Raw genomic sequence first — 26,232 nt, 5'->3', positions numbered from 1 at the left:
GTTGCTCCCGCGCCTCGCTCAGCCAGTGAGCGGGAACCGGTCCGCATGTGGGATCTGAACCCTCGGGTGGGAGCGCCGCCGCGCTTCCCAAGCGGCGCACTATCCAGTGCGCCACCGGGCCGGCCCCCTGTCATTGCTTTTTAATAGTTGTAACTTGTTGATTTGTGGGAGAGAGTGACACTGGGGACCATCTATTCCACCATCTTGACTGGAAGACTGTGGAAGCATAATTTACAACAGCCGTAATATCAACTAATTTTACTTGGCTTCAGCTAATTTGAATTTATTGAATTAGTTTAATAAATTATGGTATATACTTATGTATTGGGCAGTCACTAAAAATGATGATACAGAAGAAAGTTTAGGAAGATGGAAAAAATTGTAGTATATTAAGTGAAAAAAATAAATCGATTCCATTTTATATTTAATAATAAAGGTAGAGCACCGAGAATATTGGCAGGCAGTGAAACTATTCTGTATGATACAATAATGGTGGAAGCAAGTGATCACACACCCATAGAATGGGTCAAAACCCATAGAACATACAACACTGAGAGTGAACCCTACTGTAAACTGTGGACTTTGGGTGATCACAATGTGTTTATTGATTGGAACAAATGTACTGCCCTTGCGGGGGACGTTGATAGTGGGGAGGCTGTGTGAGTCGGAGGTCGGTAAGCAGTATATGGAACTCTGTACTTTCTGCTCAATTTTGCTGTGAACCTAAAACTACTCCTAAAAATAATCTATTTAAATTCAAAAAGTAAAGTAAAATAAAAGGAGGGTCATACTCCCAAGATGTTAGCCGTGATTGTATCTTCTGGTTAGATTAAGGTGATTTGTTTGTGAGTGCACTTTTCTGTATTCCAAATTTTCAACCAAAGACATGTTATTTTCATAATCAGAAAAAGATGGATTCTTTACAAAAGAAGTCCTGGCTGCAGGTCTCCCCACCCAAGTGCTCTCTGTGTTGACACTCCCAGATTTTATTTCTTCTTCCTAAAAGGGCCACCTGAGTGAGGGGTATGGACAGCTCTGCAGCATCTACCTCAAACTGCTGAGAACGAAGATGGAGTACCACACCAAAGTGAGTCTCTGCAACAGTCCTGACACCACCATCTGCCTCTCCCCCACATCCCTCCCTGTCCCCTCCACCCCCTCAGCTCCTCTCTGGGCTTAATTGTCAGGTCTCTCAGCTCATAGCCCACCTGGGCTCCTCGGCGAGTGTGAATACCATGTCCCAGCCATGTGAGAAGAAGACAGTTCATAGGGCCACATGTGGTGTGACAAAAGGACTGGGATCTTGGCCTGTGTCTTCTGCACATTTTGCAAATAGAAAAGGAACCATATCCTCTGGTTGCCTCATGAAATGTTACAGAAGCATTGATTTTACTGTTAATAGAAACAATTCCTGCAGTTTCTATAGTGAGTTTCCCCCCCAGAACCTTCTCTTAGTCAGTACATGACTTTGGCCAGAAAGTATTTCTCGTGCACCTGATACACGTGGAACTGTGCGCTCAGCACCAAAGGGTGTGTGACAATGAGTAAGTGTGACCTGCTCTTTAGGAGCTTGCGGGTTCGTGGGGGAGGGAGGCTTACGCATTTGCAGTAGCCGTGCAACTGTGCAGAGCGGTAATCTGTGTCTGGGGAAAAGTGCCAAAGACGTCCTGGAGTGACACAGGGTTACAGTGGCAGAAAGGGCAGGACACAGGGGCACTGTGAGAATGGGAATGGTGCAAATAGGTGGGCGGGGAAGGGGAATGGCAGGTGAGAGAGGAACAGCTTGAATTAGTGAGTGGGAATGGAGAAGGGAAGAGATTCAAGAAGAAATAACATTATTTAGTGTCTTGATCACTATTATCTTTTATGTACTTGAAGGGTGGCTTTGATTCATTGATACTTTTCTGCCCTGTTAAGCCTTTTATGTACATCCCTTAATCCTGGCAATAACCATAGGTAGTTGGTATTATTATATTCTGGGAAAAGAAAGTCTGGGGAGTGGTCGAGTCCCTTGCCCAGTCCTACAGCTCCTCAGGAGTGACACGGGGACTTGACACTAGAGCCACACTGTGAAAGTGGCCACTCTTAGCTCCCCTCGACGGAGGTGCCTGCCATGGACCAGAACGAGTTAGGTTCTGAGGTGAGAAAGATGAAGAGCCTTTGTCCCTGCCTTTGGGGGGCTTATAGTTTGGTTAGGGGAGAGGTGGTAGCGGAAGAGAAGATAGACAAGGACAGTAAGGACCGGAACCGAGAGGGGTGGAGGTGGTTCGGAAGCGTGTAAGGGCATGACTGGCCCACTCTCGGGACCCGGTGGGGTTCTCAGAGGCGGCACACCTGCTCTCGGTCTTAGAGCTTATGGTTGTCTGTGCTGCAGAACACTTCCCCCAAAATCCAGTGGCTTAAAACAGCAACAGTCTTTTATTAGCTCTCACTCTCTGTTGGTCAGGAGTTCCGGAGGGGCTTGGCTGGGCACTTATGGCCTGCGGTCTCTCTGGTAGTTGCAGTCAGAAGCCGGCTGGGGCAGAGCAGCTGGGGGCTGGCCTGGCATCCCTCCCTCCTGCAAAATACACTCATGTCCCGCCCCCCAGGACCCAATTTGCCACATAGTAGGTGGAGAGGAGGTGGCCAGATGAAGAAGGCATTCCAGGCAGAGGGATCAGCTGGAGACCTGAGGGTGTCAGGCCCAGGACAGTTTGGTGTTCCTGTGGAACTAGCAGTAGATCCACTTTGGCATGATGTGTCAGCAACGTGGAGAGCAGCGGGTCGCCAGGCAGTTGTGTGAAACTGCCCGGTCCCAGAAGCCTCAGCACCCACCTGAGAAGCTCCTTAGAATGTTCTGTACCGATGGGGATCAGGATGTAAGTAAGGCAGGGACGTAACCACTGTGCATTGTCGGTTGCTGTTTCTGGGGGCAGTGTAGAGGGTGGACTTGAGAGACGCAGGCTACCAGCATGGACGATGTTGAGGGCCAGAATTAGCAGTTGTCATGGGACAGACCAAGGGGCGGGGACTGCCTGAAGATTGTCAGGAAAAGGTGGAGGGCAGGGGCAATAGGAAGAGGGACAAGGGCTCACGGAGGCAGAGGCTGGGTGCTCCAAGAGGACAGAGAACAGGTGTCTGCCTAGCATCTAGCCCAGAACACATGCTCCACCAGGATTTGATGAATGAATGACAAAGTGAACCAGAACCTAGACGGGGTCTAATAGTGCAGGGGGTGCTGATCCTGAGTAAGGAAAGAGGCTGGCCCTTCCTCCTTGGAGGCCAGAGGAAAGGAAGGACAACCGGGTGCGTTCACTGCAGGGAAGAGCATGGGAAGCAGGATGCTGAGTCAGCTGCCTACGATGGCAGGAGGAGGGCCATGTGCTGAGGGGGACGGTGTGGGAATCAGATACCAGGTTTGGGAGTGGAACACTTATTGATAGGAAGGGGAACTGGTCAGGGGCAATAGCAAAACTGTTAAGGACCACTGTTATGGACTGAATGTTTTCTCTGAAAATTCATATGTCAAAATTCTAACCTTCAGTGTGATGGTCCTCGGGGCCTTTAGGAGGTCATAAATTATGAGGGTGGCATCCTCATGAATGGGACTAGCGCCCGTATAAAAAGAGACAGGACAGCTGCTGCTTTCTCTCTGCCAGGTGAGGGCCATAACCAGGACACAGCCCTCCCCAGGAACCGAATCTGCCAGCACCTTGATCTTGGGCTTTGGAACTGTGAGAATTCAGTGTCTTTTGTTTAAGCCACTCAGTCTGAGGTGCCTTGTTATAGCAGCCCAAGCTGGTGAAGACAGACACTAAGGCCAGAGAGCATGAAGTCATGGTGACACCAGCTGTGAGTCCTTCTCCAGGGACATTTGGCAGCTGGCTTTAGGCACAGAGCATGTGACAAGGGTCCAGGCTCAGCAGGTTTTAACAGCAGGGTAGTGACCACAGCTGGAAAGGCAGGAGCATGGGAGTGGGACCTGGCACCAATCATGATGTCCAGACCAAGCAAGACAGCAAACATGGCCAGAAGGGGCCAGAGAGACTGGGAGAAGAGGGAGCAGGAAGGGACTGGACATCTCTTAGACAGAGGGACAGGAGAGGACGGGAAGGGCAGAAGCCCAGGGGTCACAGCCAGCCAGCTGGTGAGGTGCTGGAGTGGAAGATTCCAGGGAGGGGCAGGTCCAGGTGACAGCAGTGTCCAGAGTGGGCATCAGGAGCCAACATGAGTAGAGCTGGAGAAGCTGAAATTGAAGATGTCGGAGGCTGTGGTCCCGGGTGCAGGAAGACTGACCCACGTGCCAGGGACCTGGGTGGTACTGGCTAGTGACCAGGAGATGGCAGGTACCAGTGAAGAGGAACTATAAAGCAGGAATCACTGAATCAAATGAACCTGCAAGCATGAGTCATTTTCATGTGGCATGGAGCAACATGGGGCCCCTAGAGGAATGCTAAACAGGGCCATGGAGAATGAACACCCATCACTCCAGAAGGCTGCACCATCCTTTTGGGACAGGGGACAGATTGAGGCTGGAAGCTTCCCTGAAATTCTAGGAGGGCAGCAGGATAGTTGACGTAGCACAGGAAGCACCATGAGAACAGTGAAGAGGGTTTGGCTGGACAGCTAGAGCCCTGTGTGTGGGCACCAGCCACCGAGGACGGCAGAGGCATGGATGTGCCTGCGGAGCCAAGGAGCCAAGTCTGCAATGGGACTTCCCTGGCAGAGGATGGAATTTCATAGACCCACAGAACATGGGGGACGTGGGAGCCAGAGACATGAGCCCTAGCGGTTGTGAGAAACTGCCGCCGCCTCCTGGCAGAGGAGCTGCTGCATAGCGCATCTGACCCACCGCAGCCCAAGCTGCATAGACGGCTTGCTTGATGTTGGCCTGGTTGTGCTATACAGCGATCTCTGACTGCGCCCTGGTCTGACTGACTGCCTCTTCCTCCTCTCCAGAATCCCAGGTTCCCAGGCAACCTTCAGATGAGTGACCGACAGCTGGACGAGGCTGGAGAAAGTGATGTTAACAACTTGTAAGTGGCTGTCCTCATGCACTGGACCCAGTGGGGAGGAAAGCTTTAGTGGATGCTGTCACTCCCTGTCGGGGTCATAGATGGACTGATGGTAGGGGCAGTGGCTGGGGTGGGGACTAACACCCTGGGTGACTTGGCCTTGGGGCCACTTATTGCTGGTGCCTCATCCAGAGCCCCTGCCTGGCTGTCTCACACCCCCAGGTTTCCCTCTGTGTTCCCCCTTCCACTTTCCCAACCCAGCACTGATCCCTGTCCTCCCCCTTTGCCACAGTCACTCATTGACTCTTTGCCCTGCTCCATCTTCAAGTGTCCTTAATACTCACTTGGGTAGGGGCTTAGAATTGGAGCTGGGTTGTGTATGTGCATATATGTGTGTGTATGTGTGCATGCATGTGTATATGTACATGTGTGTGTGGGCATTTGCGCACACACATATGCATTGGGGGCTGGAAGCAGCAGCACCACCTGTCGGGGAGGGGCAGGTAATAGACTGGCCTGTGGCAGTGGAGTGTAAGCTCTCTTTCCTTTTGGGTCCAGTTTCCAGTTAACAGTGGAGATGTTTGACTACCTGGAGTGTGAACTAAACCTCTTCCAAACTGGTGAGTCTCTTCCGTCCCTTCTGACCAGGCTCTCATGGGATTGCCTAATTCCCACCCCTGTTTTCTGCTCGGACCAGCCGACCCAGCCCTCTTCTTCCTACAAGCTGTGCAGCACAAGGGGCAGGAAAATGGAGCTATTCGTACCCCTCTCTGCTCTCTCAATGCCTCATGCAGGAAGGGACTGAAGGTCTTGGGTATTTTCAAAGTCTGTGGTTTCCTATCTGAGCAGAACGACCCTCCTGCCACTCCCTGCTGGTCTGTCTCCTGAAGCCCAGGCCTTCAGGAGCCCAAAGATGGGTCATACCGCTTTGAAAGCCATGGGATTGTGGCCCCAACCCTGGTCAGGCCTTTGGACCAGTCCTGTCTGCTCCTCAGAGCTGGGCTGGCACTTGGGCATGATTTCCACTCAGGAAGAAGGGCTCGTGTCTGCCGTTTAGTTGATAACCCTGGAGAAAAGCAGGTTGAACTGGGCTGTCACCCAAGTCCACACGAAAAGCTCGTGAAGTCCTGCTCCACTAGCAAGGGGAGTTGGCCACACTTCCAGGCTTCCTTCTGCTGAGAGTGCCTCCAGACCGTCAGCCCCTAACCCTCCCCTGACAAGTCTCAGCCGGTTCCCCTCTCTCATGTCTCCCTTCCCCACACATCCACCCCCCTCCTTTCCCAGGGGAACTAAGAACCAGTGTTCTAAGATTCAAGGTGTTTCACCTTGGACAAGTGCCCAACTCTGAAAGAAAGAGAGCATTCCACACTGCAGTATTCACATGCAAGCGTGGGGCCTTCTCAGCATTTGGACATGTAGGGCCGCTCTTGGGGCTGTGACTGTCACTCTGCATGGCGGCTTCCTTCCACGTGTCCATCTGTGCAGCAAATGCTTACTAGTGGCCACTTCTGTTCCAGCACTGTACGGGGCCTATGCTGGGGCAACACATTCCTTAATACTTTGACCAATCAGTTCAGTACAGGATGTGGTCAGAGAAACACCAGAAACAGTTGGAAACTGGTTTGTGGGAGAAAGAAGGTACTGGGCTGCTAGCAACTATTTGAGCAGGGTCTGATACAAAAGTCAGTGCAGAGGTAAAACTGAAACAGAACATAGTCCCTCCCCTGAGGTCTCCCAGTCAGGTGAGAGAAGGGGTTTGATGATTTACTCATTTTTTTTTAATGCATTGGAAATGTTTGCATGAAAGCAAACAACTATTTGTGACTAACTTTTAATTATTGAGCTTTGGGTGGGAAGGATGTAGGTGGATAATTCAGAATTTATTTACTTTTAGCTTTGGAATGTGCTAGATTTGAATGCTGGTATGAGTGATATTCCAGGAATTACCAACCTTGGGAAAGTCTAGTCTAGAAGTCCTTAAGATTAGGATCCACGTCCTGCTAGTCCTTAAGATTAGGATCCATGTCCTGCTCATCTTTGAATTCCCTCTGTTCTAGTCCAGCACCTGTTAGATAGCAAGTGCTCAACAACAAGAAAAGAACTCTTGCTTTGGAAAAGCAGCAGGGAAGAAATAGTTCATAAAATTGTGTCCGCTTCCGGCTTAGTGCTAAGGGAATATATGGGGTGAATTAGTTACATAGAGTCTTCTAGAGTAGAGCTACCGATATTTAAACCCCAGGTCTTTGCATGCACCCCTGCATGGTCAAATGCAGATGGCTTTCTCATCCCCGAGGGAGCACTGATGGAATCAGGAACCTGTTCACCTACCCCCACCCCGTACCCCAGGTGCCACATTTGAGTTCCATGAAAAGCATGAGAGCTGGTGTTGGAATAAGGCTCTCCAGCTTCTCAGTCCTACAGTGTGACCCTTGGAGGGGCGCCACTCTTTTCCACCACTGGGCAAATTACAGTTAACATTTATTTTGAGCACTTGGTTCTCAAAGTGTGGCCCCTAGACCTATACAGCCGCAGCAGCATCCCCTGGGAACTTGCTAGAAATGCAAAGTCACGGCCCCACCCCAAACCTGCTGAATCAGAATCTCTGGAGGTGGGGCCCAGCAGCCTGTGTTTTAGCAAAGCCTCCTAGGTCTGCGCTGTCCAACATGGTAGCCATGAGCCATATGTACTGTTTAAATTGATTACAATTAAATAATATTTAAAAGTCAGGCCCTTAGTTGCACTAGTCATATTTCAGGTATATTTCAGGTAGCCACACGTGGCTAGCATATTGGATAGCGCATGTAGAACATTCCCTTTATCACAGAATCCTATTGGACAGCACTGCTCTGGGCGACTCTGATGTATGCTAAAGTTTGACAACCACTGAGCTAGGAAATATAGTTTTCAATCCTGGCTGCATATTAGAATCTCCTGGAGGGCTTTTGAAAACTACAAATGCCCCAGCACTACCCCTAACCAATTAAAATAGAATGGGGGCATGGGGGAGTTGCAGACAGACATTAGTTTTTCGGTTTCCCCAGGTGATCCTAATCCGTCTCAAAGCCAGGGTTGAAAATTACTGCACAGTGCTATTCACTTTATAGGACGGTGGCATTTAAGTCTTACAAGACCCTTGTGAGGTATGTGCTGATATAACCATCTGTGCTTTACAGAAGAGCATCTGAGGCACAGAGAGGTTGAGCAACTTGTCCATGGTCACACTGCTGTAGATGTTACTGGGTGCCAAGGGGAAAGCACTGGAAGGCATCAGGAAAGCAGCGGGCAGGCCAGGAGCTGGAGCAGTCTGTGGTTCCTTGCCAGAGTGGAACCCAAGCAAGCCAGTAGTCTTTGGGATGGCTGCCTTGCAGTGTCAGCTGCTTTTAATTTGTTTCAAGAAGAAAAGCTTCCTTTTAAATTAGAACAGTTTGGTATTTTTTTCAGTCATCAAACTAACCCAGTTACCAGGGATTAGTGCCGTCTTGGGGAGGCAGCGTGCACGAGCTCTGGGCTTCCATCTGGGGCAGTTCCACTCACAGAGGGACTGCAGGGAAAGTCATTTCCTTGCCTGCCACAGGTGGAGCCTCCAGAGGCAGTGAGCAGCCAAGAGGGAAAGTCAGCCCTGGCCAGTGGTATGAGCTGAGGGTCCACGGCCAGGCTTCTGGTTGCTCAGTCTAGGATCTGGGACAGGGAGTTAATGTGGAAGGACCCCTGGAGCCAGAAATTTAAGGAGCAGCTTCCTCTCTGGACTCTGGAGAGTGGAGGGCGGTGCTTCTGTTGACTGGCTCCCCCAAGCACCTGCATCAGCCTGTGTTCCTGATCAGTCATCCTGCTGCCAGCCCCTGGCCTTGGCCCTCATTGGATCTCCAGTCTCCCCAGCTCCTGCACATGCCACCCACTCCTGGTGTTCCAAGAACCCCTGTAGCAAACCAACAGGAAGCCATGGCTGGATGATTCCCTTCTTCATTTACTGATCAGTGTTTGATACTTTTCCTACAAGTTAACTACACCACCACCGGGGTTGGTGCTTCTGGAGGTCAGAGATTTCCATGCACAGACTTAGTTCATGCATGAGAGGGAGGGCTGGATTGGCCATTTCTGCAGCCCCTTTCAGTCCTGAATTTCTGATTCCCCATAAAACTGAGGGCTTTCCTTAAATAATAACTCATCTCCCCATTAAATAAAAAACTGTAAAAGGTGATGTGTTCTGTCTTTCTGATCAGACTGAGGGCAGGGACTGTGAAGCTCCTGAGATGGGAGGGAAGGAATTCTCCATTCTAGGAGCTCTCCCAGGTTATGAGCAAATCTCTTCTTTCCCAGGCTGTCACAGGGCTCTGCACAAAGTGGAGCCTGCTCACCTGTTCATGACACACCAAACATCTTGACATCAGAAGGAAAGGGGCCTGGTTTGGCCACTGTTGGCCTCATGGGCTCTCTGGGGAGTCTTAACTCACCACCTCTCAATAAAGCTTCTTGGCTTTGTGACTGCCTTTATGTTACTTATGTTCTGTTTCTTCACCTGTGTGATGGGGGTACCTTTGCCTTTCTCAGGAGCGTTGCAAGGGTTAGATGAATGAAAGGAGGCGATGCATGCACAGAATAGTCCTTAGAGTATGTCAGGCTCCTGCCCGTGCTCCTTGGGAGAGGTCGCCTGTAATTTCTTAGCTCCACTGCCTTTCTCGCTCTTTTATTTCCTAGTGTTCAACTCCTTGGACATGTCCCGCTCTGTGTCAGTGACAACAGCTGGGCAGTGCCGTCTGGCCCCACTGATCCAGGTCATATTGGACTGTAGCCACCTCTATGATTACACTGTCAAGCTTCTCTTCAAACTCCACTCCTGTGAGTATACCAGGCCAAATCTTCTGGGAGCTTCAGGCGAGAGGGAGATCACAGCCTTAGGATGTCCCTGGAGGAACGCAGCCCTTCTCAGTGCCTTGGCTTTCTGCTTCTGTTCCCAAAGGCCCTGGAGCTGCTGACCATCATGAGAACAGCAGAGCAGGGCCCGAGCTTTGGTATGCCTGGTGAAGCAGCTGACTTGCTGTAGTCGTGTCCCAGGGTGGTTCTCTCTGTCCACCACCAGCTTTAGCATGTCATCATCCACCAAGTGTGTTCTGTATTCTGGGAACCACACAAATAACAACAGACCTGGCCCAGACCCACATGAGCTAAGCCAGTGGTTTCCAAACCATTTATCAACACAATCCCTTTGTTCAAATGGAATTTTATGGAGAAATATAAAATATTAAACAGAGCTGCTCAAGCAGATGGAGGGTTGTTTCTTACCTAGCTGCATATCTCCGGGGTGCCCTTAGCAGAATATAATGTTTTGGAAACTACTGGTCTCACAAAACTTCTTATGCTTTTGTGTGTTTCTTGTTTAAAAGGATATGTCTGTGTCCTGCTTCTGTGGGGTCTACTTTAGCAGGTCTGGTAGGGTTCGGGTCTGCACTGTTAAACGCATATGCCCAGATGAATCTGATGTGGGTGGTCCCTGGGCCACACTGTGAGGTGGCCACCATGAAGGATGTACACAGGCAAAGTGTGTGGATGATGGAAAACTTAAGAAAAATGAAGACATGAGTGGATATGAGCAAGGTTTTACAGCACAGTAGTATAGGACAAGTGATCCCCTACAACTGTGGTCATTGACAAGTAATGAATCTGGTTATTTAGGACAAGGGAAGCAGCATCACTGATTAGTCCAAGTTGGTTTCATGGAAGGGAGATTGGAATTTGCTGTTCAAGGATTAGAAAGGCTTTGGAGCAAGTAGGCATGCCTGGAAGGAGCCATGAGGGTGGACTAAATCCCAGGAGAAGGGAAACAGCTGCTTAGAAGCACTAGATACTATTGGGCCGGCCCCGTGGCTCACTCGGGAGAGTGCGGTGCTGACAACACCAAGGCCACGGGTTCGGATCCCATATAGGGATGGCCGGTTCGCTCACTGGGTGAGCGTGGTGCTGACAACGCCAAGTCAAGGGTTAAGATCCCCTTACCAGTCATCTTTTAAAAAAAAAAAAAGAAGCACTAGATACTGGTGAACTTTCAGTTGTTTCTAAGGATCTCCAGAACACATTGCCCCGTAGAACATCTCCACCTCCTTAGAGAGTGATGAGTTATGAGAAGAGGCAGGTAATTAAGTATTTGCGTTTAAAGGCCTTTAAAGGCAGGGTAGTACACGAGACCTACGTGGATTACCTCTGGGCAGGAGCCTGTATGTCTGGGGAAAGGGTAGGAGGGACTCTATACACTATATACTTTTCAAAAAATAAACATTTATTTTTGTTTTAGATCTACAGAAAATTTACAAAGACAGTGCAGAGAGTTCCCATCTACCCCATAGCCAGTGTCCCCTACTGTTAGTCTATTAGTATGATACATTTTTCACAACTAATGAACCAGTATTTATACCTTAGTATTAATTAGAGTTCATACCTTATTCAGAATTCCACAGTGTGTGCTTAGTGTCCTTTTCCTGTCCCAGGATCTCATCCATGACACCATTACACTTAGTTGTCATGTCTCCTTAGGCTCCTCTTGGCTGTGACAGCTTCTCAGACTTTCCTCACTTTTGATGACGTTGACAGTTTTGAGTACTGATTAAGTTTTTTGTACAGTGCCCCTCAATTTGTTTTTTTCTGATTTTTTTCTCATGATTTGACTGGGGTAAAGATTCTTAGGAGAGAGAACTGAGAGGTTAAGTGCCATTTCCACCCACTGTCCACTTTTGCCACTTTGAATGATCATGGCTCATACATATTTACACTGAATGAATGTGTATCATCCATAAAAAAATAACTAAAATTTGAACTTAAAAAATAAAAGAACTAAAGGGACTGCTGAGTTGTGATTTATAACTGAAATCCACAGACTCACGCAATCTGGGAGGGAAGCAGGCCTCAGAGAACCAGCTCTGCAGGGGAGGAGGCTGGCCCTAAGTGGTTGCTGCTTGTGCAGCATCGTAGAGTCAGATAGTAACCAAGTGGGGCCTGGAGCCTAGATCCCTTAGTCTAAATCCCGTGTTCTTTGCCTCCTGACGGCATCCTCTTAGGCAGGCCCTCTGCACCTCTTCCAGACTAACATCAGCCCTGAGCCTCACCCTAAAACAAGTGCATACAACACCTGGGAGAGAGCCAACCCCTCCAGGGGCCTGTTGGTCCCTCCTGCTACTTGGTCAGGTCACCCCTCCTTCTGTGCTCAGGGACACAATGTCCATCCCACTGAGCCCAGAATGGCTCATCTTTCAGGAGCAAACTGAAATGGAAAGATTTGGAGAATAAGCGTCCCCATACTCCTGCTGGTCCTGCCGGGCTTCATTGGTTACTAGTCATTGGGGCAGCTCTGGGCCAAGACTGTCCCCTGGCAGGGCTGGCCACATGCCCCAGGATGGCTGATCCCCCCCCTCCAAAGCCCTGTTGTGGCTTGCCTGCACTCTGGTTCTCCTCCTCCCTCACACTCTTTCCAATTTCTTCCAGGTCTCCCAGCTGACACCCTGCAAGGCCACCGGGACCGCTTCATGGAACAGTTCACAAAGTAAGGGCTGAAGTGATATGAACGAAGGCGAATTGAAAAGTGCATAAAATCGGTTAATCTACGCGAGAGCACTTGCTTTCACATGCTTGAGGATTGAGGTTATCTGCATTTTAAGCCGATAAAAGTGACAGAAAATAGCTAGGACAGCAGCAAACCTACCAATGGCTGGGGAAGCTATCAGTTCTCTAATAAATCCCACAGAAGCGTACAGAAGAAAGAGATTTAATGCATTCATTAATCACCCACTTTGTGCCTGGGATCCTCTTCTCTTTGTCCTCTCCCTAAGTTCTCCTGGTCTTATACCATTTTCATGCCACCAGCCCCTAAGTACAAGTGTGATGTCTTCAAAAAGTTCATGGAAGGATTTGTATTATCTTTTAATTCTATTTTTCCACAAACATTTCGAAGTACCCACACATGTATCTCTAGCCGGACATGCCTCCTAAAATTTAGTCTCACATACCCAATATGACATCTGTACACCAGACTTAAATCTCAAACTGAACTCTAAGTTTTCCAAAAAAAAATGACCTTTCTCTCCCCAGTCTTTTCTATCTCAGTCAATGCCGCCATCACCCGTTTAGGCTGGAGATTGGACCTCACCATGTCCAATCCATTAGCAAGTTCAGTGGATACCCTACAGTTGTGTCTCGTTCTGTCCACATTTCCATCTCCACAGCTACCCTTGCCGCCTGCCAGGACCATCCAATATTGACCTGATTTCCTGGGTCTCCTCTCCTGCCCCCTGCAATCCAGTCCTCCCAGCAGATAGAACAACTTTGGAAAATGCAAATCCCTCACTCAAAACCTTTTAATGGCTCTGGTTACACTTAGAATAAAATCTAAGCTCTGCAAGGTGGTCTACAGGGTCCTGCGTGTTCTGGCCCCTGCCTGCTGTCTCTGACCTTGTCTCTATTGCTCACAGTGTGTAAGCAACTTGGGGTCTTCGGTCTGTTCCTGAAACACACCCAACACATTCCTCCACCAGGGCGTTAGAGCTTGCTGCTCCCTTTCCCTCAGATGCGCCTCTCCCAGCCTGACCAGCTCCAGCTCATCTCTTGTCACCCACTCAGAAAGGCAGTCTCTGGCCCCCTTACTTAAGTCAGGTCTTCCTCCCCATCTTCTGTTCCTCCAGCCCTACCCCACCCCCTAATTTGCTATCACAGCACCCTGTTTACATTCTTCCTGGTTCTTAGCACAGCATCATTTCTGTTTGACCGTCTTGTCCATGATTAAATCTCCAGCACCAGACACATAGCAGTCAGTTAAGCAGACAGTGCTCCATAAATGTTTGAATGAACCAATGAGCTAATAAGCCAACTGTCTAGTCTAGGAGAGAAAGAACTTGTCCGGCTGAGGAGTAAATTTTCTTGGTGCATTTGGGAGAAAAAAATTGGTGACCAGATGAGAAGTACAGCTCATCCTTCAGGTGCGTGTGTCCAAGAAGAGGAGAAATATAGAAATAGAGAGAGACGGGAGGACTGGGGGAGCTGAGAAGACATCCTGGCTGAGCACTGTGTGTTTCAACCCTCTTGTTTTTCCTGTTAATTTCTTTATCCTTGACCATAGCTCCTGAATCCTGAGTTCAGGCTTCTCTTGCCAGTTCCCCAGCAGCAGTCAAAGGACAAATGCAGGGTTGTACTAACCTCTTGGTTTCCACATTTCCTTTGAGAAGCCTTGTATGTATTCTATAATAAATGACTTATTAAATCCTAGGAGACAGGCCCTGGGGCTGATTTCCTGGAATGTTAAATTCCAGTAGCTTGTGAAAGCAGTAGAGTCTATTACTGTTGGCTCCAGCCCAGAAAGACAGGGATGTGTGGTCAGGTGGTTTTATTTCCTTTCATTTTTTTCTAGCTTATGAAAACACCTCCCCTGAGCAGCCACCTCCCTTTCTTTGCTGCATAGACATGGCCACACTTAGAGGTCTCTCAGTCATTGAATTCAGGGAAAGCAGCTGTGACATCACAGGGATGGTTACTTTGTGGGGTCTGAAAGACTAATGAGACCCTGGGGGTTTAGTTTATTGGGCTGAGCTAGAGAAAATTCTGTGTTGCAGGTAGAGGGTGCTGAGATCCATGATCCTCTTTTTTCATCCCAGAATATCTAAGTCTGGATGCGCTCATGTTTTTTGGTCTTCGGCATCTACATTCAAAATAGAGATTTGGGAATGAGAAAAAAAAAGTGTTGGTTACTTCATGCCCATATTCAGCTGAGATTAGGGCCCAGCCTAGAGAGATAGTTATTCTCCAACAAGTGTTTACTGAGTGACTCCTGTATGCCTGGTACTTTGGTATACCTGGCCTAACAGGGCCCCTGCCTTCTAGAAGCTTATAATCTTAGTGGAGAGATAACAAGTAGCTCAAAAATAAATTGAATCAATTAAAATGAGATATCCCTTAGTAATTAAGTTCCCTTCATTTTTTCTGTGGTTAGTTGGCTTATCTTCAGAGAAAGTACATTTATTTTATTTAATTTTTTATTTTTTTTGGCAGCTGGGTGGTAAGGGGATCCAAACCCTTGACCTTGGTGTTACCAGCACCATGCTCTCCCAAATGAGCTAACTGGCCATCAGTACGTTTATTTTAATGTTACTCTCAGCCAAATGCTCCTAGAAAGATAATCTGCAAAACAACAACGTATATTCCACAGTGATGAAGAAATTAGTTTTTGGACTGTCTGCTCTTCCCAAGGATTTGTGGCATAATTATGCTTCCCTCACCACCAGTCAACTGAGGCCTGGCTGTCAGTGACCCTTCTCTGTAACATCATAATTAAATCCTAGCACCATGGAGCCATCTCCATGACAGCCTGTGCCTTTGGGCCAGGTAGGGATTAGGAAAGCTGGGTGGCTGCTCTGTCCCCTGATGGGGGCTAGTGCAGGCACCCAGCACCCCTCAGGCCCTGCTCCACTCCTAGGTTGAAAGATCTGTTCTACCGCTCCAGCAACCTACAGTACTTCAAGCGACTCATTCAGATCCCCCAGCTGCCTGAGGTGAGTGTACCCGGCCACACCTTGGGCACTGCGGAGTCCCAACGTCCTCTCTGAAAAGCTGGCAAGGCTGGCGGGTGAGTTTGAGGATGTATCTCCCCTCTTCAGAACCCACCCAACTTCCTGCGAGCCTCTGCCCTGTCAGAACACATCAGCCCCGTGGTGGTCATCCCAGCCGAGGCCTCGTCCCCTGACAGCGAGCCAGTCTTAGAGAAGGATGACCTCATGGACATGGATGCCTCCCAGCAGGTGAGGACCACTTGGGAGAGAACTAGGCCCTTCCCACTACTGCCAAGTGCAGGGGAGACAATGGGAGAGGCCCTGGCCAAGGCTCATTGGCTCTAACCAGGTTCAACCTCCTCCTAACCAAACACTGACCTAGACTGAGCACGATGCTCTGTGGTTCCTGGAGAGCTCATAGATGGATCTGGACCAAATTAAGAAAGGGGACATTCTTAGATGTCATTCATTTCACCCACACGCAGCGTTCTGTGGATCTCTAACTTGTTCTCATTCCCTCCTGATTACCGCAGAATTTATTTGACAACAAGTTTGATGACATCTTTGGCAGCTCATTCAGCAGTGATCCCTTCAATTTCAACAGTCAGAACGGTGTGAACAAGGATGAGAAGTGAGTCCAGGCTGGGTTCAAGCAGATGACGCAGAAACCGAATTAAGCCCTGGTCTGCCTCGCAACACCCAACCAAAGAGGAATTCTTAATGGCACATGGGCTTCTTAGATGAAGAATGTCTTGACCTTCAAATATTGGTCCTTTAATCCCAGAAGAAAATCAATAACTGTGGACCTGTGGATATTAGTTTCTGGTAGCACTTAGAGTATAATTTATGGAGTTTCAAAGAATTTTCCCCAAATTACCACCAGCTTTAACTCCCTCCCCTCATCTCCCAGCTTGCATTTAGAAGGAGAAGGTAGAAGTTCAGTGCAGGCAGACCCTTCTCCTTCTCTTCCCAGGGACCACTTAATCGAGCAGCTCTACAGAGAGATCAGTGGGCTGAAGACGCAGCTGGAAAACGTGAAGACTGAGGTATGCATTGGGATCTGAGATGCTTTTGTGCTTTACCAAAACGTGGCCAATTTTATTATCTTATTTTTATTTTTTTCATTGTACATGTTTATGGGGTACAGTTTGTTGTTTCTATACATGCATATATCGTATATCTAATTAGAATAGTTAGCATATCGGGCCGGCCCGGTGGCGCACTGGATAGTGCGCCGCTTGGGAAGCGCGGCGGCGCTCCCGTCCGAGGGTTCGGATCCCACATACAGACCGGTTCCCGCTCACTGGCTGAGCGAGGCACGGGAGCAACACCGAGGCTTGCGATCCCGTTGCCGGTCCCCGGTCCGGTACGGGGGCAAACCGGGGGGTTGGGATCCGTTGCTGGACACGGAAAAAAAAGACAAAAGAAAAAAAAAAAAAAAGAATAGTTAGCATATCGGGCCGGCCCGGTGGCGCACTGGATAGTGCGCCGCTTGGGAAGCGCGGCGGCGCTCCCGTCCGAGGGTTCGGATCCCACATACAGACCGGTTCCCGCTCACTGGCTGAGCGAGGCACGGGAGCAACACCGAGGCTTGCGATCCCGTTGCCGGTCCCCGGTCCGGTACGGGGGCAAACCGGGGGGTTGGGATCCGTTGCTGGACACGGAAAAAAAAGACAAAAGAAAAAAAAAAAAAAAGAATAGTTAGCATATCGGGCCGGCCCGGTGGCGCACTGGATAGTGCGCCGCTTGGGAAGCGCGGCGGCGCTCCCGTCCGAGGGTTCGGATCCCACATACAGACCGGTTCCCGCTCACTGGCTGAGCGAGGCACGGGAGCAACACCGAGGCTTGCGATCCCGTTGCCGGTCCCCGGTCCGGTACGGGGGCAAACCGGGGGGTTGGGATCCGTTTCTGGGCCCGGAAAAAAAAAAAAAAAAAAAAAAAAAAAAAAAAAAAAGAATAGTTAGCATATCTATTCCCTAAACTTTTATCATTTCTTTGTGGTTATAACATTGAAGTTCCTCTTTTTCTGGCTGTCTTGAAATATACAATACAATATTATTAGCTATTGTCTAGGGCACCAGAACTTATGCTTCCTGTCTAATTGCAACTTTGTACCAGTCTGCCAACCTTTCCCAACCGCCTCCCTTTCCCTGTCTCTGGTAACCACTATTCTACTTTTTCTCTCTTTTTTTCTCTTTTTAATTTGTTTTTATTAATTGATCCATGATAATTGCATATATTTATGGAGTGCAGTATGATATCTGGATACATTCATACTGCATGCAGTCATCATATCAGGGTGCTTAATATACCCATCACCTCAAACAGTTGTTTGTGTTAGGATCATTCAACATCATCCCAACTAGCTATTCAAAGATACACAGCACTTTGTCATTGACTGTAGTCTCCCTATGTTACCATAGAACACTAGATCCCATTCTTCCTATCTCTGCTATTTTGTATTCACTGATCACCCTCACCCCATCCCTCCTCCCTTTCCCCCCACCAATCCCTAGTAACCACAATTCTATTTTCTACTTCTGTGAGATCAACCTTTTTAGCTTTCACATATGAATGAGAACATATATTTCTTTCTCTGTGCCTGGCTTATTTCACTTAGCATAATTTTCTTTAAGCTCATGCATGTTGCAATGAATGGCAGAATTTCATTCTTCTTTCGCTAAATAGCATTCCATTGTGTATATATACCATATTTTCTTTATCCAATCATCCATTGAAGGACATTTAGGTTGGCTCCACTCTCGGCTATGGTAGATACAGCTGTGATAAACATGGGAGTGCAGGTGTCCCTTCTCCATGATGATTTCCATTCCTTTGGGTATATACCCAGCAGTGGGATTGCTGGAACATATGGTAGTTCTAACTGTAGCTGTTTGAGAAATCTCCATACCGTTTTCCATAGTGGCTGCAGCAATTTACATTCCTGCCAACAATGTTTAAGACTTCCCCTCTCTCCACATCCTCCCCAGCATTTATAATCTTCTGTCTTTTTGATAGTAGCCAGTCTAACTGGGGTGAGATGATATCTCATTGTGGTTTTGATTTGCATCTGTCTGATGATTAGTGATGTTGAGCATTTTTTCATACACCCATTGGCCATTTGTATGTCTTCTTTTGAAAAATGTCTGTTCGGTTCCTTTGCCTATTTTTCAATTGGATTATTTTTTTTTTAACTATTGTTGAGTTCTTTGTATATTCTGGATATTAATCCCTTGTCGGATGCATAATTTGCAGATATTTTCTCCCATTCTGTAGGTTGTCTTTTCACTCTGTTGATTATTTCCTTTGCTGTACAGAAGCTTTTAGTTTGATATAATCCTATTTGTTTATTTTTTTCTTTTGTTCCCTGTGCTTCTAAAGTATTATTCATAAAATCTTTGTCCAGACCTATGTCCTGAAGTGTTTCCCCTATGTTTTCTTCTAGAGGTTTTATAGTTTTGTGTCTCACATTTAAGTATTTATTCTGTTTTGAGTTGATTTGGGTATGTGGTGAGAGTTAGGGGTCTAGTTTCATTCTTCTGCATTTGGATCTCCAATTTTCCCAGCACCATTTATGGTTCTTGGCTCCTTTGTCAGAAATTAGTTAGCTGTAGGTAAGTGAATTTATTTCTGAATTCTCTATTCTGTTCCATTAGTCTGTGTGTCTGTTTTTGTGCCAGTACCATTGTTGTTTTGATTATGATAGCTTTGTAGTACATTTTGAAGTCAGGGAGTATGACATCCCCTACTTTATTCTTTTTGTTCTGGATTGCTTTGGCTATCTGGGGTCTCTTGTTGTTCCATATATATTTTTGAATTGTTTTTTCTGTTTCTGTGAAGTATGTCATTGGTAGTTTGATGGGGATTGCATTGAATCTGTAGATTGCTTTGCATAGTCTGGTCATTTTGATGATATTGATTCTTCCAATCCATGAACATGGTATGTCTTTTCATTTGTGTGTCTTTTTTAGTTTCTGTAATCAGTGTTTTATAGCTTTCCTTGTAGAGATCTTTCACTGCTTTGGTTAAATTTATTCCTAGGTTTTTGTTTTTTATTTTTTTTAAAAGATGACCGGTAAGGGGATCTTAACCCTTGACTTGGTGTTGTCAGGACCACACTCTCCCAAGTGAGCTAACCAGCCATCCCTATATAGGGATCCAAACCCATGGCCTTGGTGTTATCAGCACCACACTCTCCCGAGTGAGCCACGGGCTGGCCCTATTCCTAGATATTTTTTGGTGGTTGTTGCTGTTGTAAATGGGACATGTTTCTTTTTCTGCAAGTTTATTACTGGCGTATAGAAATGGTACTGATTTTTGTATATTGACTTTGTATCCTCCAACTTTATTGAATTTATCAGGTCTAGGAATTTTTTGGTAGAGTCTTTAGGTTTCTCTCTACATAAAATCATGTCATATTAAATTTATATCCCATAGATACTTGTTGGACCACATCCTAAGGTTGGTTAATTAGTGGAAATGCCAAAGCCAAAAGCACCTGCTTTTCCCATGGTCTCTATTATAATGCTTTCTTATTGTACATACCTTGAGAACAACATTTAAGCCAAACTTCAGTTTCACTGTGATACCCAGAGATAACCATGGTTGCCACTTGGTTAGGAGGCCATGGTGAGAAAGACCAGTTTTTCTTACCTGGCGATAAAGAAGAGTTTGGTTTGGAACTCTGATGGCTATGTGCAGTGTCTGGTGCTATGTATGTGACTCCCCTTCAGAGCTGTGGCTGTTCAGACTTTACTCACGGGGACAGCCACAGCATCCTCTCCTGCTTCCTCCCAGCTCCTCCACTGCTGCCACTCTAACTAGGACCAGAACTCCCCTGCCACCATCCCCTCTTGTAGGTTGGGTGGCTCAACTCTCCTGAGACCTCAGGAGTTGGCTTGTTAGGGACGCTGTCCATTTGGTCAGTGCTGGCAGCGTGGTAGGCCCCGTTGTCCCAACCCTTGGCAGTGCAGTGTTTGGACTCATTCCCCGAGTTGCTCCCCCAGGGCCAGCGGGCCGTGCTGCAGTTGAAAGGCCGCATCAGCGAGCTGGAAGCTGAGCTAGCTGAGCAGCAGCACCTGCGGCAGCAGGCGGCCGACGACTGCGAGTTCCTCCGGGCAGAGCTGGATGAGCTCAAGAAGCAGCGAGAAGACACTGAGAAAGCTCAGCGGAGCCTCACGGAGATAGAAAGTGAGAGGCTGGTGGGGTGGGGAGGACAGAGTCTAGCTGGACCCGGGAGGGAGGCTGAAGGTTGGCCAGCAGAGCCCCAGCCTCACGCCCTTCCAGGAGCGCTGTCAGGAATGCCAGTGCCTGTCATCGGCCACAGGGACAGGTCTGAGTCCAGTGGGCACAGGCGATGCCAATCATTGTCTGCCTGGGGCAGTGGAGAGCCAGAGGAGAGGGAGACAGGATGGAGGGCCAAAGAAGAAATTGACATAAAATCTGGAACCCCTGATAAAGTGAATGGCATGTGTGTAAATGCTGAGGAGGCATGAGTCTGGGCAGTAATTTCGATCAGGCGAGTTCTTTTTTTTTAAAGACCACTTCCCAGAGAAGTTGATTTAAGTAGGATTTTCGAGAGCAAGGAAGCGATGTGCATTTGTAGAAAGAAAGGAGGATCTTCCAGGGACCCTGACTTATTGGAAGGAGGGCAGAGCGTCCCAGCCAGCATAGACTCCTCACCTTGTCCTTGACGATACAGGGAAGGCCCAAGCCAATGAACAGCGGTATAGCAAGCTAAAGGAGAAGTACAGCGAGCTGGTTCAGAACCATGCCGACCTGCTGCGGAAGGTAGGACCTCAACCCCCTGTCGCCATCCTACAGACCCCACGCCACAGGGGAGGTATTGGCTCAGGCCTCACAGCATCTCCAGGTTTAACGCCTCCGCCAGTTTCTAGTGGGTTGCCACCCATGCCTTGGGAGCCCCAGGTTTTCGAGCTCCCTTGCCTCCTGTGGCTTGAGCGCCACCTTAGGGGCCAGCCCCACTTAGATTACCCACCACTGTTATTATTTCTGCAAATACTTGAGAGCCAAGTATCTGAAGGCGAGAACTTTATTCTGGCTTCCTTCCGAGTAGGAAAGAATTCCTCTGTCCAATTCCAGGGCAGTCACAGTCTGAATGCAATCATTTATTCTAGAAGGCAGATGTCCTTTAAGCCTGAGATCAGCCCATTCAAGGTACCGTTCTTCCCTTACAGAATGCAGAGGTGACCAAACAGGTGTCTGTGGCCAGACAAGCCCAGGTGGATTTGGAACGAGAGAAAAAAGAGCTGGAGGGTTCCTTGGAACGCATAAGTGAGCAGGCCCAGCGGAAAGTGAGTGGAAGGAGAAGCACTTGGGAAATGAGGAGGAGTCTGCAGAGCTAGAGATCCACCATCTGCACAAGTCCGAGGACTTTGTCGTCTCCTGCTCCGTGGGCAGTTCTGTGGGTCGGTCAGGACACGGTCACCAGTGTGTGCATGGGTTAGGACCATGAAGTAATGAAAGGACTCAAGTTGAGTAGGTTAATCAGCAAAGGCTTTCCAAGGGCAAGGCTCAAGGAGAGTCTGAGGAAGGGAAAGCACGTGGATCAGAGAGAGAGAGGGATGAGGATTGGCAAAGCCTTGCAGCCAGAACACCACGTGGGGTGGGCATGGCAGGTCAGAGGTTAAAGTGGGGAGTAAGAGATGTCGGATAGATGGAACTGAACATCTCAGACTTTAGAGGAGTGGCTTTCACACTTTTCTGTGACCCAGAGTGAAAAGTACATCTATCTAATGGACATAAACATTTTACCAAGTCATCTTATCCTTACCATGCAAAGGCATTCAGATAGTTTCTATTCTGTTTAATCCTCTTTTTAAAAAGTGTTGGCTGTGAATTCTTACTAGTGGGTCACAAACCACTCTTTGAAAAACATCACTGAGAAAAGAAATCAAAGAAAGGGAATGATTTCAACATGGTGAGATGCCGTAATTCAGCAGTATGCCAGTATTAGGATGCCTGACTTAAATATCTGGTTTGACTTTAGTATCATGGGCTCAAGCATGACATTTGAAAAATGTCCCTAAAAATTCCTCCCTTGACATTCTGCCTAGCCAGAAGAAAACTTTTTAGTACACTCTGGGGTCTCACGTCCCCACCCCACCACTTTTGGTTGGAGTAAAGCTGACATACAGTAGAGCATACACGTCTCACATCGATAGCTTGGGGAATTTTTACACTTCTTCATTCCTTGTAACCACCACCCGGTTCAGAGTCCTTCATTTTTCTTCTCTTTTAGACTCAAGAACAACTGGAAGTTCTAGAGAGCTTGAAGCAAGAACTTGCCACCAGCAAACAGGAGCTCCAGGTCCTTCAAGGCAGCCTGGAAACGTCTGCCCAGGTGAGCACCTCCTTTCTTGATATCCCTCTGGCTCAGTTTTTTGGTCACCCAGCATCCTGCACATGGCCGTGCTGGCCCCATCTGCAATCAGTGTGTGCTCAGGGGAATGAATGTGGCAGGTTGAAGAGAGATGACCTCCTGTTCCTTGTGGCCAGGTGGTGGGTTTGGACCACTGGGAAGGGGACAGTTTAATTCTCCCAGCATCTCCCACTTCCCTTGTGGTCACCATTGCAGTCAGAAGCAAAGTGGACAACCCAGGTCACTGAGCTAGAGACAGAGCGTGACAGCTTGGTGAGTGTGGCGGCTCATCGGGAGGAGGAACTCTCTGCTCTTCAGGAACAGCTGGAACACACCCAGCTCAAGCTGGCCAGTGCACAGGCAAGTCACAGACACCCAGTCGGGCTGATCAGCTGTGGAATCATACCGCCCCGGTGCTAACATGGAGGCAGGAGGGGTGGGACTGTGACCGGGCGTGAGGCCTTTGGCCTGGTTACAAAGGCATCCGTAGCACAGCTGCTAATGCCCACATGTCACCCATGGAGCCCATGAGGGAAAGCAAAGCATCTCTGTCTCGTATGAGAAGGGAGCACCTGGCGTGCTCTCACCAGGAGTGGGTATAGGCTGCAGGTCCCTCCCCAGAGTTGCCCATGCTCAGCAGCACACACCTGTGGACAAAGTTAAAGTGTGTCTCTCTGTGTCAAGCCAGCTGGCTTGGACCTCATTAGCAACGACTTGAGATGCCAGGAGTCCTAGCTAGGTCACATGTGGATGCTGTTCAGGGCTCATTATGGTGTCTGTGGCAGACTCTTTAGCGACAACTTAAGATGCCAGGAATCCCAGCTAGATCACAGGTGGAGGCTACTCAGGGCTCATTGTGGGGTCTGTGGCAGACTCATCTCCCTGGACCATTTCTAGGAATCTGTGTGCCAGCTTGCAAAGCAACAACAGAAAACACTTCTGGTGGAGTCCAGGAAGGCTGCGGAGCAGGTGATACGTGAGGCCTTAAGCCAGCTTGAGGAACCCACTCTCATCAGCTGTGCTGGATCTGCAGGTACTCTTCCAGTTGCCTGGCATGCGGGTTACAAATCCTCCCAGCTTGGTGTTATCTGTTGGTGTTGAATCCCCTATGAAACTTAGCTCAGGATTCTCAGCCCAGCTGCATGTCAGAATCCCTTAGGGATGCCCAGGCTCTCTCCTAAATCAGTTCAATCAGTCGCTCTGGGGCATAGGACCCGGGCAGTAGTATTTTCTAAAGCGCCCAGGTATGATGGCTATTGCTTAGTCAGTGGGTCGCACTGAGGAAACATCCCCTGGGAGCAGAAACCTGAAACAATTGTGCAGGTGAACAGGAGGAGGAGCAGACAGTTCCGTGTCTCTCTAAGGAGAAAACTGTGGTCTGAATCGAGGCAGGAAGAGGAGGGCCTCTGTGCACAGTAGGTAGGAGCAGGAGTGCACTGGCATCGGGGATTTGTGAGCCCATGAACGTAGCCAGGAACAGATCTCATTACAACTCATTTTAAAGCCAAGACGGCACACTGGCAAAGTGACAAGAGGTCTCATTGAAGGAGGAAGCAGAAGGGAGGAAACAGCTGACAGTCGATTTTATTACCGAGTGGAGAGGTCCTGATTTGATGAAGTGAACAGCAAGGACTGTTACAGCTTATTCAGCCCGAAAGCCATCTATAAAGATGCACAGCATTAGTTACAAATGAGGGAGCATGCCACTTACCTAACTTCCAGAGGGCATGCCAGAAACGGGCGGCTGGGGCAGGTTCTGAGATGTTATGAGCTGGGTTTTGAAAGACAAGGAGAGAAATGAACTGGTGGAGAGAAGGAAAGAGGGAGAGTAATAATAAAAACAGCCAACATTTACTGAGCGTTTCCTATGTGCCTTGGCCCAGTTAATCCTCACAGTGTTGTCATGGGGTGGCCCTGCCATTCCCCTGTTTTCAGATGAGGAAACAGGCAGGACAGCCCGAGATGACACAGCCGGGAACAGTAGAGGCAGGAGCCATGCCTGGGCTTGGGAGGCTATCCTCTTAAACCCTACACTGGACGGTCTCTGTGGGTCTGTGGTCAGAGGCACAGCAGCAGGAGTGACTGTTGTGTGCACAGCATGATCATAGACTAGACAAAGAGAGCCAAAGGTCTGGGCTCAAAAGCAGTGAGACCCAAAGGACCTTGAAAGGCTTCACAGGAAAGGCTGGTGGTGCAGTTGCCTTGTTCTTGGCTAAGGGACCAAACAGACCCAGAAGCTTTTGAAGCTCTAGTAAGAGAATCATGCACATCACATCGGTACAGTGTAGCCAGCATTTCCTCCCTTCCCCTAGCTTGGCCTCCCCTGCAGGACTGGGATTGCTCACTAGGTAAGCCATTCCATCCAGCGGCTTAACTCACAAGGATGAAGCGGGCTATGAGAAGTCTCCCCCTGACATTGTCCTGTCTTCCCTCTCACAGATCACCTTCTCTCCACGGTCAAGTCTGTTTCCAGCTGCATTGAGAAACTTGAAAAAAGCCGAAGCCAGTATCTGGCCTGCCCAGAAGGTAAGAAGGGCAAAGGATAGATTCTGTCCTTGGTGATGGCTGAGTGGGGTTCAGAAATGGTTGAATATGGAAACAGTGGCAGGTTCCTGTGCATCAAGAAGGGAGTGTGTATAATTCAGAAAGCAGGGCATAAGGGGGTACGAAAGTGACACCCTCAACCAGGCCTGAGAAACTGTCCTTTCCACCCCTGGCAGATATCAGTGGGCTTCTGCACTCAGTAACACTGCTTGCCCACTTGACCAGTGACACCCTGGCTTATGGCAGTACCACCAGCCTTAGAGCCCCGCCAGAGCCTGCCGACTGTGAGTACCAGGGGAGGGGCATTCATGAAAGTAGGGGGAACAGAGGGCCTTTAAGAGTCTCTGTCACTTTGCATCTCCAGCATTGACCGAGGCCTGTAAGCAGTATGGCAGCGAAACCCTCATTTACCTGGCCTCCCTGGAGGAAGAGGGGACCCTCAGGAATGCCGACAGCGTGGCCATGAGGAACTGCCTCGACAAGATCAAGGCTATTGGCGAGGTATTTTCAAATATCGTTATCGAGGAAATGTTATTACTGTTCTTGGGTGTGAGTACTGGGGAGTTGCCAGGGGATCAGTGACATTCTAAGCCTGGTCTTTCTGCACCTGCAACATGATTCTAGAGAGTGTTACAGCTGGAAAACCTGACCTCCTGAAGGGCTTTCCAGCTATGTTTAATTGACTGGCTATTGATTGAGAATCTCTGTCGTCATCATCATGTTAGGCAATATCTAAGAAGAGTAAGTAGTTTCCCTTTCTCTGAGGATTTTTATCTGGTTGGGCAGGTAACAC

At 48.5% G+C, this 26,232-nt stretch overlaps 1 protein-coding gene across 3 annotated transcripts in view; it reads left to right on the top strand.

Moving 5' to 3' along the window:
- Positions 1-26,232, top strand: part of HIP1 (huntingtin interacting protein 1) — a 58,321-nt gene that overhangs the window by 18,666 nt on the left and 13,423 nt on the right. For all 3 annotated transcript variants that reach the window (XM_008580459.1, XM_008580460.1, XM_008580458.1), the window contains exons 5-22: positions 1,007-1,087; positions 4,939-5,015; positions 5,553-5,614; positions 9,690-9,830; positions 12,465-12,522; positions 15,442-15,517; positions 15,623-15,763; positions 16,048-16,145; positions 16,488-16,560; positions 20,521-20,704; positions 21,216-21,304; positions 21,712-21,828; positions 22,776-22,877; positions 23,112-23,255; positions 23,793-23,928; positions 25,335-25,421; positions 25,616-25,723; positions 25,804-25,940. In XM_008580459.1, coding sequence (XP_008578681.1) covers positions 1,007-1,087; positions 4,939-5,015; positions 5,553-5,614; positions 9,690-9,830; positions 12,465-12,522; positions 15,442-15,517; positions 15,623-15,763; positions 16,048-16,145; positions 16,488-16,560; positions 20,521-20,704; positions 21,216-21,304; positions 21,712-21,828; positions 22,776-22,877; positions 23,112-23,255; positions 23,793-23,928; positions 25,335-25,421; positions 25,616-25,723; positions 25,804-25,940 — 1,911 coding nt within the window. The remainder of the gene's footprint in view (positions 1-1,006; positions 1,088-4,938; positions 5,016-5,552; positions 5,615-9,689; positions 9,831-12,464; positions 12,523-15,441; positions 15,518-15,622; positions 15,764-16,047; positions 16,146-16,487; positions 16,561-20,520; positions 20,705-21,215; positions 21,305-21,711; positions 21,829-22,775; positions 22,878-23,111; positions 23,256-23,792; positions 23,929-25,334; positions 25,422-25,615; positions 25,724-25,803; positions 25,941-26,232) is intronic.

This window comes from Galeopterus variegatus, unplaced genomic scaffold (genome assembly GCF_000696425.1).
Source record: "Galeopterus variegatus unplaced genomic scaffold, G_variegatus-3.0.2 Scaffold2103, whole genome shotgun sequence".
NCBI classification, from domain to species: Eukaryota; Metazoa; Chordata; class Mammalia; order Dermoptera; family Cynocephalidae; genus Galeopterus; species Galeopterus variegatus.
Note: the sequence above shows the minus strand (reverse complement) of the source record. Positions and strands in the feature narration are given on the sequence as shown.